The sequence below is a fragment of the Radiomyces spectabilis genome (assembly GCF_025331425.1).
Source record: "Radiomyces spectabilis strain NRRL 2753 chromosome Unknown BYT42scaffold_16, whole genome shotgun sequence".
Taxonomy (NCBI): Eukaryota; Fungi; Mucoromycota; class Mucoromycetes; order Mucorales; family Radiomycetaceae; genus Radiomyces; species Radiomyces spectabilis.
In genome coordinates, this window is record NW_026251941.1 from 267,103 (window position 1) to 280,604 (window position 13,502).

Consider the following 13,502-nt stretch of genomic DNA (forward strand, 5'->3'; position numbering starts at 1 on the left):
TCACAGCAAAAATATTGATGTTAGCAATACATTGGCATCTGATAGAAATGTCATTTAACCTATAGTTTGATAGAAATGACGACATGCTTGGTGAACCTTTCCGGTGGTTGCTTATGGCAAGGCAGCCCTTCGGTATTACTATGGAAAGGGCAGAATTAGGAGTGTCTCGAAAAAGTTAGCATGTTGAAGCAAGCGGCAACATGAAGCACGGCTCATCGTGCTCAAGATCAGCAAGTTAAATGCGTTCAAAGTAATGGTGATGCGAAAATAAGGGCCCAAGGAGTTAAATATCTTCGGCATTTTCCCTACAACGTAACATTTCAGTCAAAAAGATCTAATTTTATTACACATTATTATGATATAACAGAGCGAGGCCTTTGATTTTTTTTTTCTTTGGGTCGTAAATTATGAATAATCCGACCGGCCCGTACTACTGAAAGTTCGTAGATATAATATTATGCACTGAACTGAATGAAAATCATGGTATGCCACATAATTTAACGCTTAGCCTTGCGGAATAAGAATACGAAGAACATGAAGGCGAAAACGTTGAAAACGTAGTAAGCACAAAGGATACCAAAATCACGCCATCTATAAAAATCGATGAGCGATGAGTCGTCTTTCCAAATTATCAAAAGCATTTCGTATTGCTTACCTGTTGGAGTAGTGCCATCCGATGCGTCCTTCATAGTAGTCGTTACCCTTTGTGTATTGGCAGTAATTACATGTCCCTTGAGCACTAGGATCTTGCAAATAACCGGTCGTTTGTGGAGAGCTGAAGTACTCTTGGAAATACTGTCCACAGCTCTGTCCAGGAGGAGCATTCACAGGGATCCAATCGCCATCACCACATTGGATGTCAACACCAGCCATAACATTCACCACAAGACCTTCTATTAGATAATGATATGGATCTACAAAGAAAAATCACATTTAGTATTCGATTCCAGGCTATGTCCCATCCAAAAAAAGATTGAACCAGACTTACCAAGCCAATACATCCAAGAGCTCCAGAAATGAGGCATGGAGCTGGGAGGTTGGACAATACCGGCGAACAAAATCAAGATGGAGGTGAAGAAAGGATTGATGACGGCGGCCATGGGAGGAGTACTGGAGAAGGCAGCAATCATGAAACCAAGAGACACTGAGTACATCATAAACACTGCGAAATGGATGTAGAAGAAACCAACACGGCTAGATTCATTTTGAAGACCTGCGGTCCAGTAGAAGCAGCAAAGGAAGATGGCCGAGAAGAACAAAAGATACGGGATTTCCACAAGGATACAGGACAAGGCAAATGGAGCCCAGCCGTAATACTTGGATGCATATTCACGACGGAACCACATACGTTCTTGCATGAATCGGGGTTGCGCCAGAATAATGAGAGCATTACTCATGAGCAGCGTAGTGAACACCGAGAACATACGGTTTTGCATATCACCAGGGGAATTGCCGAGTTTCCAGAAAGAGAAACCAGAAATAAGACCAATGAAACATACGTTGAATAATCGACCCAAATTGTAACTAGGAGAACGCCACCACGAGACGTTCATACGCTTGTACACAAGCCAGAATTGATTCCAGAAGCTCAATGAGTACTTGCTAGCCTTGGGTCTCTTGGCGTCGTGATCGATGTCCTGATGGATCTGCTCCAATTCGTCTTCCAAAGCCTTGGCTTGAGGGGAATTGGCCCACACATCGGCCCAGTCACGATTGGATTTACCGGCCGTACCAGCACCGACGCACTCCAAGATGTACTCGGCAGGATTGGCATTGGGCGAGCATTTAGGTCCACCGTTCGATTCAAAGTAGTTGATCATGGTTTCCGAGTTAGGACCGATTTCACCAAAGTAGGCCGTCTTACCACCACGCACAAGCAGAACCAAATGATCGAAATGTTCAAACAAGGTAGCCGAAGGTTGATGGATGGTACACAGCACGGGCCAACCGGCATCGGCCAATTTTCGAATAAAGCGCACAATGTTGTACGAACTTTGCGCATCCAGACCAGATGTAGGTTCATCCAAGAAAAGCAGTTTCGGTTTACCGACCAGTTCCACCGCAATTGTCAGACGTTTGCGTTCTTCAACAGAAATACCTACACCGGTTTCCAGATCACCGACAAGAGCATCCGCAATCTTTTCCATTTCCATCAACGTAATAATCTGTTCTACGTACTGATCCTTCTCTTCCTTTGGCACCTCAGCCGGTTGACGCAAATAAGCAGAGAACTTGAGCGCTTCACGCACCGTAGCAGCCGGATTATGAACATCCATCTGTTCACAGTAGCCAGTGACACGTTCAAAGTCATGGTTCAAGGGTTCACCATTCATATAGATGCGACCTTCGACTTTACCAATTGTCTTACGTTGAGCCAATACATCGAGAAGAGTGGTTTTACCAGCACCCGAGGATCCCATAAGAGCGGTCAGATGACCTGGTTTCACCACGCCACCAACATCATTGAGTAGCTTGAGTTTACCGCCCTTGACAGGCACCGTGTAATCGATATGATGCCACGAGAAGGTCGTTCCGTGTGACACAGCTTCCATTTCTTCATCCTCTGCTGATTGCACTTTCTGAAGTAATTCTTCTTCACTTTCTTCCTTGGGAGCGCGGCCGGCCTTGTACACCTTGGTGATGGAACCTTCTTTCTGAAGATCGACATATTCCATAGCCAGAGCAGTAATGACGGTGAAGAAAAGGAAGAATAAAATGACAGCGACAAAGTTGATCCAACGTTGATTGGTGTAGTAACCGTAAGCTGTTGCTAAATAGGTATCACCAAGAACATAGGGTTGACCGGGTTGACCACCAGGCAACAAGCACGTCTGATATTGTTGCTGGTTGTAGCTTGGACCGGATGGCACCGAGTTGGGGCCCTCACAAGAAAACTTCATACCAGTCAATTCATTGGAAATCAAAGCCTTGTAACCATAGGCCAGAGGATTAATCCAATAAATCCAGAACAGCCAAGGATGCATCATCTTGTATGGAATTCTAAAAATTATCACTCAATATAAATACTGATTGATGTAAGTTACAATGGGATGGTGATGACTTACTGATAGCCACAGTAGATGAGACACGCAATAAGCAGAATACTGGATAACTGCGATGCCATGAAAAAGTTGGGCGATACAGCACCCCAGAATCGGAAGAAACCGTTCATACACATATTGGTCACCACAAGAATGATAAAGAAGGTAAAGAACTAGCAATAAAATATAATCAATACACATGAATGATCGTGATGGGCATTGAAAGAAAATAAGACTTACTTTTCCGGCATCCAGTACGAGACCCATTAAAAAGTAGACACAAATTTCAAAGATGATCACCTGCACCAAGGCCAACGGAAGATCAGAAATAACTTGAGCAATATAGAACGCCGATGGATGGTATAAAGCGAAATGCTTATGTTTCTCCAAGACTCGGCGACCTTGCATAAAGGCGGCCAATTCTGATTGCGCAATCAAAGCATTGAACAGTAAAGAAAACAAAAAAGCACCACCACGTGAGAAAGCACCAGTACCATCGAGAGGCATTTTGTAAAAGACGGAAGCCATGATAAGACCTTTAATAACGACACCACCATAACGAGACACCAAAGCACCTTTATCACCAAAAATAAGCTGGAATTGACGGATCGTCAACGCTTTCACCTGGGAAATGTACGTAGCGACAAAGGGAGATCGTTTCGGAGCGTGTTTCTGATGGGCTTCACGGATAGCCTCTCTGAAATGCTCATCTGGGCGGGATTCAGCAATCTTGGCTTCGTATTCTTCACGTTCTTTGATCATATCTTGATACAGTGACGATTCCAGGAATACTTTCTCAAACTGAGCCGAATTGACCGGCGTCTTGTCTTCGAAACCTTCGCGGAACTGGCGTTCGTTCGGGTTGCAGAGACCTGTCAGGAAATCAGGGGTCGATTTACGATCCGGACAAAAGAAACCCATATCTTCAAAATAGGACTTGGCACTGGAGGTAGGACCAAAATAGAGACAACGACCTTCGTCAAGCACCATGACTTTGTCGAATAAATGGAAAATACTGTCGGAAGCCTGATACAGAGTGGCAATGGTAGTTTTATGCAAAATGTCGGTCATGATACGCAGAGAACGGACATAATCCAAGGCGGAAGAGGCATCGAGACCACGAGTGGAACAATCCCAGCAGTTGATGGAGGAACGCGTTGTCATTTGTTCAGCAATGGACAAACGTTTACGTTCACCACCGGAAAGACCACGTACAAAAGCGTTACCGACCATGGTATTCATCTGTTTGGTCAAACCAAGCATGTTTCCGAGCATATAAAGCACCTTGTTGATAAATTCGCCCTTGCTTTCATCTGGAAGACGTTTACCGGGTGTTTTTGTCTTGAGCGCAAACGTCAATGTTTGCTTGGTGGTTAGAGTGGGATAATGCAAATCTTCTTCTTCGTTGTAACAGACTTCACCGCGAAAATGCTTGCCGAACTCGCGGGCTTCTATGCCACCATAGGAAATTTCACCCTCGATATCGGTGTAAGAAGATCGCATATTGGCGATCACACGAAGAAGCGTAGTACAACCAGCACCTGGACGGCCCAGAATAAGCAGCATCTCACCATCTTTACAGAAACCATTATTTCCTTTAAGGATAGTGAAATCATGACCTTCGTGTTTGCCCCATTTCCAGAATTGCACCATTGATTTCAGCCAGGTATAATTGGTACCAATCACTTTAGCGTCGGCACCCAGGCCTTTCACAACAAGATTCTTCCAGACGACACCCATATTCTTGGGATGAAAACCGGCGGCTTGTGCTTCTTCGTTGTGGCTCTTGAGGAAATCAGTGAGATCAAAATCATCACTTTCGGGACCTTTTTCTTCTTGGCCTCCTTCAGTGGGACGTCGGGACATACGGGACTGCTGGGTCATCTCGCGACGAAGTGACTGGTAGTTGGAAATGGCATCTTCAATGTTGACAGCATTACCCGATCGTTCACCGAAGCCACCTTCGGTTGCTCGTGTAGTGGATCGTTTCAATTGCGAACCAGTATCGGTTGCGCTGTCAGGCTGACTATCTTCGCTAGCAACCGATGACGGTCGATTTTGTTCGTTTTGATGAAAATCTTCATCTCGGTCGTACCGCACAGACGGCACGGCCTGCAACGCTGGCATCTCCATGTTGCGATTACTATATTTCCTTTAGAATAAATTTACAGAAAAAATAAGGAGGAATTGGGTGAAATAGGCTCAAAGTAATAACGAAGAGAAGAATCGGTTCGAAAGGGAAGTTTCAATTTGTCTCTATACGAGTTAAATAATGATGAAGGAAAATTCCGCTTAGAAAAAAGTTTCTAACGGTTTGGTGAAAGGCTATGCAAAAAAAAAAGTTGAATGATTTCATTTCTTTCTCGGAAAAACTTGCATCTGTCGATTCATGCCCGAAAAAGGTGAATTGGACTTGCATGGGGTTTCAAGGTCCGGTAAGTCGGCAAAATTATTGTAAGCGAGAAACGAAGTTCGATGATATAGTGTTCACGTACTTTATATGGAATGACACAGGACCGACGCCAAAACATTTCATCCCGGCATGATATACCGTCGTAGCCAGAATAGGCGACAAAAAAGTTGACATTCCGTTCAAAGCAAATGTAGGAACGCACTGTCCGCATGTAATGCAGGAGAGTGTCTCTATGACGTATTGGTTTTCAATGGCCGACGAAGAAGAGCCCTTCGATTCATTGTCCGACATCAAGAGACACTTGACACTTGTCAAATGAGGAAGAATAAAATGTCTCTTTTACTGTTTCGTTTCCGGAAGTTCTTCCAGGTAACCCAAACTTGGCACTTCCTCCTTCTATTTTCGACTCTATTGCAAGATTAATCAGGCAGGTGGATGGTACCACAATGACGATGCAGAAATATGCAGAATCTCGTTCAAAGCAGGTTCCGGATGCTCGGAATGGCTGCCAACATACACGATTTCCCATAATAGACTTCACTTGCCTGTTGCTGAATGTTGCAAGCAAAAAAAAAGACCAAAAAAAGGAAAAAATTTGCTGCGATAAGTTAAGGTGAAACTCTGCAATAAAAAGAAAAAACTTTACCGAAGCGGCTGTTAAATGTCTTTTGAATTCTGGAAGCAATGTTTTTGATGCATTTTTCACCCATCAGTTCATGACATGATATTAATGAAATCAGGTGCCCATGAATGAATCTCTTTTTTTAAGTTAATCCCGGACAAGGCAGATGCTGTTTACTGGTTGCCATGCTGATTAAAACTATCGTATAAATAAATAACGCGGCCTTTTTAAAGCATCGCTTGCATATCGCATCGATTCTACAAAAACAGGAAAATAAAATAAATAACCTCGAGAAATAACAAGCATTCTGGGCATTGTATGCCGAAAGAGAGAAATGCCATGGAGGGTTCTCCAGCTTGTAGGTTAATGCTGCGGACTTTTAACTATTGACAATCGTGACTCGCTTTTGACGAAAAAAAAAAGTGATGGATCAAAGCATGCCTGTTACATCGGGCTACGGCTGAACATCCATATCCGATGAGCATCTCGGAGAAGAAGAAGCATGGCGCCAAGCCGGTGAAATTCCCTCCTCAGGTTTTTTCTACTTGGTCTAAAATTCTCGATGATTATGTGGACAGAGGACGCATTGGCCAAGATCACCCTGCCGTAATCGCGCTGAATAAGCTCGTTAAGAATCGCGACTCGTCTTGGGAGAATCAGGCCGCCTGTTTAAAGCAAGTCGGTAAGTGCTTCGAGTCCATTGCCCGAAAAATAAATAAATGATATCACTGACCCTACGACAGCCAAATCGTTGCAGTCATGTACTTCAGCAAACGAGGTGCCCGAAACCGATCGCGATTTTATCATTCACGTCGTCCAGCCCATTGTTTCCTTGGGATATTTCGCTGCCGCTGAAAATGTCTCCCGTCGTCATTTCGTGCCGCTGATCAATATTATTTCAAAGTACGGGAACGATACCGTTTTACAGCATTATTATACACGATATATCGCTTTGGCACAGTCCCTCCAAGAATTCGCAGAACATTCGTTGGCCCAGAAAGCATTGACCATTTATGCTACGCTAGACTTTGATATTGGAAAGCAGCTCATCATGCAAAACTTCAAAGCAACGCTTCAATTTTTGGTCCGAGGCCTGCAGAGTTCTTGTCAACAATTACACAATGCGAGAACCGATACGGAAACCATGCTGACTTCCACGACGATCGATCAGTTGATGAACGATATTCAGTACTTGGCAAAGACGCTGTTGGCCCTCTTATCGCGTAGCCATGAAATGACACAAACAATGTTTGCAAAATTCACGCTCACATATACGGAGGATGATGAGGACGTGAAATTGTTGGTAGCCATGGTCCGGATCTTACTGGATATTTGCAGCCATACAGGAACCTACGTCAAAGAATGTTGCCAAGTAGCGGGCATGGCTTTGGGATCCGTGATCAATGCTGTTCAGGACGACAGATTTGCTCGTGATTGGGCGCTGGGATGGTTCTTTGCACAAGGTGTCAGTTCGCTTCCCGCCTGTGTTCATCTTCGCCAGGTTTTCGGACTCACCCCACCTTCAGCATTGGTCGGCATGAAGGGATGGCAAGATCGTGATGTTCCAATGCTCGCGATCTTCCGAGGTATCCTCTCTGGCCTTCGCAGAGAGGTGTTACTCTCGTCGGACCTGCCGGAAGAGTTCCGTCCTGTCTCTTGGTTGGAAACGTAAGCGATTCCACGTGAGGTTATTGGCTTGATGTTAAAATGGCTTTCTTTCCCCCCCCCTTTGGCATTGATAGCGTTCCCAAGAGTTTGTACGAAGCCATCTTCATTAGCCTTGATCTGATTTGCTCTCGTTCGGATTTGGAAGCGCAAACCAAAGTGATGGCATTTGAATCTTTGGGCATGTGGTTATTGGAGACGACCACGATCCTTTCCAATTCAAAGGGAAACACCGACGTCATGAACCAAGTATCTGACGTGCTCACTATTGACAACGTGGGTCAAATGATTCATTACGTGTGGGATCACTGGGATGATCCTATTGATGCTATTCAGCACAAGGTAAGCGAGCAAGTGTCCAGTATATCGACAGAGAGACTTATGTGTACATGCCATTCAGGTGCGAACTATTTTCGAATTAACGCTACAAACGTTGGAGATCAAGGCAGATTTCTATAAAGAGCAGAAAGAATATGATGCATTCTTATCGGGCTTGTTAAAAAACCTTATGATGATGGATTGGCACCGCAAGGTACTGCAACCTGTTGTGGCAGAAATAGGAAAAAGAAATTGGAGCTCTAATTTCATGCTTCTAGGTGAAATATGCCTTGTTGAATATTTTGGTACCGAAAATCGGCACGGATGCATTTTTGCAAGCCGAGCCGGATCTTATTTGGAAATGCTTATGCGCGATGGACAGCCTGGTCCTGTCGCCTCAGATCACATCGCTTATTCTGACTTTTCTGTATCGTCGAGTGGAAGAGACGATTCCCGGATACAAGGGCTCCAAGTTCCACAACACAAAACTCAAGGCAAAAGATGCTTCATCTCAAGTAAGTCGAGATCATCATTATACCACAAAAGGAGTACGCTGCTCATGCATCCATTTCTTTCGTTTCTGTATCAGTTGGCCATTGGGCAGTGGATTGATTTATGGGTGATGCCTGCATTGAGATGCTTGACCTCAACGTCTGAGGTGTTGCGACGAAATGCCAGCGGATTTATTCTCCAACCGCTATTCAAGTTATGCCCTGAATCATTTTGGCGTATGATGAGCATTTTACAGAAACCGGATCATGAGCAATGGGCAGTCTTGGATCGACACTTTCTTCTTCACGCTTTCATTACTATCCTCAAAGTAGGAAGAAGTCTTGAGATCGTGGATGGCAGTGGTTATGTATTGGGTAAGAACAAAATGTACATGGTCACTTGGGTGAATGAGGGGTACTTAAATCACCGCGGCGGTCGCCTTGGTTATTGTAGGCGGTGCTTCAGACGATACTCACAAAATCTCCATCGACACGCTGAAACTCGCGATTTACCATGCCGATCCCCAAGTGCGTATTGATGTGTTTGGACTCTTGTGTGAGTCTGGCAAAGTCGCTTCCGGCGTCACCGAGGTGGAGCTGGAAATGTTGAAGCTCTTTTTACCGCTGAATATGAATTGTACATCGCCCGAATTCCGTCAAAAACTCGCGGCTCATTTAACAAAGATCTTTACTCGACTACGAGCCAATTTGTATGCGCAATACCGCACATTGAAATCACGAAAATCGTATATCGAAAAGAAAGCAGATACCATCACCGATAAAGATAGACAATATGCCCTCAACGAAATTGGAGATATTCAACAATCGATCGATCAGGCTAAAAGTTTTCTATTCTGGCTGATGGATCACGTAGCCATGTCGCTTTATCCCGGCGCATCGTTCCAGAGGGTGGCCTCCGCATTACGTATTCTCAGTGTCATGATCAAGATCTTTGGCATTGAAGAATTGCCCATTCCCGATGGCTTCACGTTCCGCCCAGAGTTCCCTTTCCGAATTCCTATCGCTACCGCTCGCAACGCCAAACTTCTCATCGATGTGCTGATGAACCCCTACGATCTGAATCGATCTTTGGCATTCGATATTCTTTGCCAGTTCCCTAACCCCCTTCCTGGCCTCGAAGCCGTCCATGATGTGCAAAATCTTCTTTGGTGGGGTCTCAACAACGTCGTCAGCACGAGAGCGGGCGAAAGTGACAGTGGCGCCATGGTGTTCAGATTGGTGTTCCGTAAATATGTTACCGAACTAGGATTCGATCTATATCCTGAACAAACAGGCGTTCAGCCCAAGAAAAGCTCGGACAAAACATCGTCAGCAGCAGGTACGCAAGGTCACATCCAAAAGGGCGCAAATTGATTAACATAATATGGTTGACAGTGACATTCACTCAGCGACTTTTGGATTTGCTTGAAAAGCAAGTGAATATTGCCAAAACCAATCTGTTGGTTGCCGCACAGCAACATCCAATGCACGGTACTTTGCTTGCTCTACAGTAGGTATCTCGCTTTACCGATACATAGGGCTGGAAAGCTAATGATTTTCATCGCGATAGGTATGTGATCCGTGAAATCGACTACAGGAGCCCTAGCGTCCGCAGCAACATGCATGAATGGAAAGCGACTTTTACTCGCACATTGGCATTGATTCATACGGTTTGCAGCACCGTGATGGACGTATTATCGAATCCTTCACCGGAAGGCAACATGCCAGCGTCGTTCCGTGAGATGGAAGAAGCGATTGATGAGTTGGTGGATGAGAACGACGATGGTGATTCAGGTCCTCGCCACCAAGTCATTCTCAGCTGCTGCTGGCGTGCCGTCAAGGAAGCAAGGTGAGTAAATGAAAGATGAATAGTAGTACGCCGACTGAGGGAGGTCGCAAACTAAAATCAATCTCATTTAGTTCGTTGTTGGAAGTCATTATTTCTGAAGCTCCTGTATCTCCTACAGCAACCGAGAATGTAAGTAGAGCTTTGACTGTTGGATGTGGCCTCCTTGCTCAACAATCTGCTTAGTCATTGCTTACGTATGACGACCTGGTCACCAGTGGTAATTTATTCCGTACATTGTTGACCTGTATCCGTCACCGCGGAGCGTTTTCGGCCGTCTATCCGGCTTATGTGTCGCTCAACACGAGATTGCTGAACTGGAATGAACCTTCTATTGCCCAACTTCCCTCCAAATGGTTGGACGTAAGTTATTTACAGTATGTAGTTTGAGAATCTTGCATACTTATGGGTTGAAATTAGGAAAACTTGGCTAGCTTGACGTCCAGCAACATTTCCATCACACGACGCAGTGCAGGCCTGCCGTTGTGTATTTTAGCCATCATCAGCAGTGAAAAATCGTCACGAAAGATGTTGTTGGAGAGAACAATGAAACATCTACTGGAACTGGCCAGTGCCGAACCGCCCGTCGATGCCGACCAGCGCATTGATCTTCCCCAAGTGCACGCATACAATATCTTGCGAACTATCTTTATGGATTCCAAGCTGGGTACAAGTGTCTTGGAATATGCTTCCGATGGCTTTTCTCTCGCTATCAATGGTTTCTCATCCTCGAGGTAAGTCACTATGTGCCTAGAATCTACTGAAGAAAAAAGATGAGAGGCTAACCATTACGCTTTGCGTTTTCGTTTTCTAGTTGGGCCATCAGAAACTGTTCTGTCATGTTGTTCTCTACACTACTTCAGCGCACCTTTGGTACCAAGAAGACGAGAGACGAACACAGTACCGTCAATAAGCTCACCGGTCGTGAATTCTTCACGCGCTTCCCAAAACTGTACCCTTACTTGCTCAAGGAATTGACAGCTGCCGTCGAACAACTGTTGCAAAATTCAATGGTAATATTCCAAAAGCTGAACGTTATGCTGTTCTTGAAGATTAATCTATTTCATTCGTAGGCTGCCAGCATTCACCCGGGTCTGTATCCTATCCTGACCCTCTTATCGCGTATGCATCCTTCTGTGATGGATGGATTTGACAAGGCGATGCCCATGTCCAATTTCATTCCTCTGGTGATGTCTTGTGCAGCAAGTTCTATTTACAAGGTAACTTACTGTATAGTGAGTTTCGCATTAACTGAACTATTAATCGGGATAAATACACAGACGCGAGAAATGGCGGCTCGTGCTTTGGTTCCTTTGATCCCTTTCACGAAATTGGTGCCAACTATTTCTGAATTATTGACCCTGGATAAGGATCAGTCTCAAAATGAAATTCATGGACACCTGCTGCAGGTGCAATTCTTGCTGAGAGGCCATCTGTATCACACAGAGATTACTGATGTCGTGACACAGTTTGTGAAAGATGCGCCTCGTTCGTTCATGAGGTTGTCAGATACCGTGTTTTCCAACAAGCTAAGCAATATGACCAGCGCTCTTCTTCTGGATATTGTGGGCGAATTTTTCTTCAGATGTGCTTGGATTCGCAGCGATCAGCAAGTCAAGATGCCAGGTACAGTCTTTCTGAAAATGATTTGCTTAATTTCTTACTTATGCTCTTTAAAGAATTGAAAGCAATGGTGGAACAAGCTTTCCAACCTTTGAGACAGGTGTACTTTGATCAATGCAATCAAACCATTGCCCAGCGCTCTTCAGGCATCCATGGTGTTGGTGCTTACTTGCTGAAGCAAATGATGGCCAATATCATCACGCTGACAGTCATCAAACGTTATCGTGAAGATGTCGCTTTGACAGATATCCTCTACCTGCTCGACGACAACGATTATGAAGTTCGCCTTCAGACAATGAAGAACTTGAAAGAAGCTCTGGACGAAACCAAAGATGCCCAAGCGGCCTTTGATGGGTAAGAATCAAAGCATGACATTAAACTCGGTCGATCCCTATATTCATACCATTTTGCGCGGTTTTAGAATGCAGCATCTTCAATCCAAACTGGTTTCCATGACCTATGGCGGCGAACAGAGTCTCGAGTGCTATGTGCTTACGGCCGACTTGCTGATGTCACTCAGTGCGGTGGATCCTTATCCTGAACAGAGCAATACCGGGCTCGATTTCTCACTGCAGCAGTATTGGGATCAACTGGTTGTGCAGTTTACACAAAAACGGTCATCGGCTGTTGCGGAATCCGTCCTGCCATTACTCGGAGCGGTCCTTGCGCAGGTGAATATAAAATGAGAACGGTTCAAGGAAAAAGGAAGGCAAATTTTTAATAGTTTTGAATATCAGATCATCAAGAGTTCAGCAGACCGACAATGGATCAAAGAGTGCATCACCATTTGGAGCGGCTTCATCGTCAAATACAGTCGTGAAGATATGGTTCGTGGTTCACATCATTATCGGTGTGCATAGCAGGAGTGAATACTCATATATCTTTTTTGGATAGCCTTTATCTTTACGTGAGACAGTCGTTGAATCGCTTCGTTTCGTGACCAAAGACTTGTTTGCAGAACAAGGCAACGTGGTGGATGATAAAACGCTCATTTTGGTCAAGCAGTCGATGATTCAGCTTCTTCAGGTGCGTTGTATGACCCCCCAATAACAAAATGTCCGGATATTCATCATTGACATTTTTGGTACTATCGCTTTTTAGGATGATGATATTGATGTAAGAGATGCAATGGCAAGCATGGTATCGGATGCGCTCGATTTGGTGTCTCCGGTCCATCCTGAACGCGCAGTGGAGCTGGTGTATCTGCAATTGCAAAAGTCTTGCCAAGATACAGCCAGTTTGCAATCGACACTCATGGATACCTTGTGTGGCGATCAAAAACTACGTAAGTCGACTACTCACTGCTATATTACGCTCGAGCGAAAATGTCTCATACACAGTAAATGTAGAAAACGTCTGGAACGAAGAAATTGCCCTTACAAAAGCATTGTTTGCCAAAGAAGATCCCAATATTTACAAAGAAGAGCTCATTGATGTGCAATGGGCTTCCATGGATCTCGCCCTGTTGTCCAAAAAATTGTCT

The 13,502-nt window shown here is 44.7% G+C and overlaps 3 protein-coding genes across 3 annotated transcripts; 1 reads left to right on the plus strand and 2 right to left on the minus strand.

Moving 5' to 3' along the window:
* Positions 1–497: 497 nt before the first annotated feature.
* BYT42DRAFT_618214 (ABC-2 type transporter-domain-containing protein) lies at positions 498–5,174 on the minus strand (the record flags this gene model as incomplete). Its single annotated transcript, XM_051572258.1, has 5 exons — positions 498–591; positions 656–914; positions 989–3,000; positions 3,066–3,214; positions 3,282–5,174. The coding sequence occupies 5 exons, from the start codon at positions 5,172–5,174 to the stop codon at positions 498–500; spliced, it is 4,407 nt and encodes a 1,468-aa protein (XP_051418826.1).
* Positions 5,175–5,358: 184 nt separating this feature from the next.
* Positions 5,359–6,369, minus strand: BYT42DRAFT_587605 (uncharacterized protein). The gene is made up of 2 exons (XM_051570182.1): positions 6,101–6,369; positions 5,359–6,005 (listed from the first exon to the last, which is right to left on the minus strand). The coding sequence occupies exon 2, from the start codon at positions 5,743–5,745 to the stop codon at positions 5,491–5,493; it is 255 nt and encodes an 84-aa protein (XP_051418827.1). The 5' UTR covers positions 5,746–6,005; positions 6,101–6,369; the 3' UTR covers positions 5,359–5,490.
* A 184-nt stretch (positions 6,370–6,553) lies between these two features.
* BYT42DRAFT_504677 (putative death-receptor fusion protein-domain-containing protein) lies at positions 6,554–13,453 on the plus strand (the record flags this gene model as incomplete). Its single annotated transcript, XM_051564984.1, has 20 exons — positions 6,554–6,758; positions 6,820–7,744; positions 7,819–8,083; positions 8,142–8,273; positions 8,338–8,574; positions 8,649–8,925; positions 9,005–9,889; positions 9,946–10,060; positions 10,121–10,399; positions 10,471–10,528; positions 10,583–10,759; positions 10,817–11,130; positions 11,211–11,409; positions 11,470–11,616; positions 11,677–12,022; positions 12,076–12,373; positions 12,441–12,690; positions 12,757–12,846; positions 12,914–13,045; positions 13,121–13,453. 20 exons carry the CDS (start codon positions 6,554–6,556, stop codon positions 13,451–13,453), a joined length of 5,664 nt encoding a protein of 1,887 aa, XP_051418828.1.
* Positions 13,454–13,502: the final 49 nt, after the last annotated feature.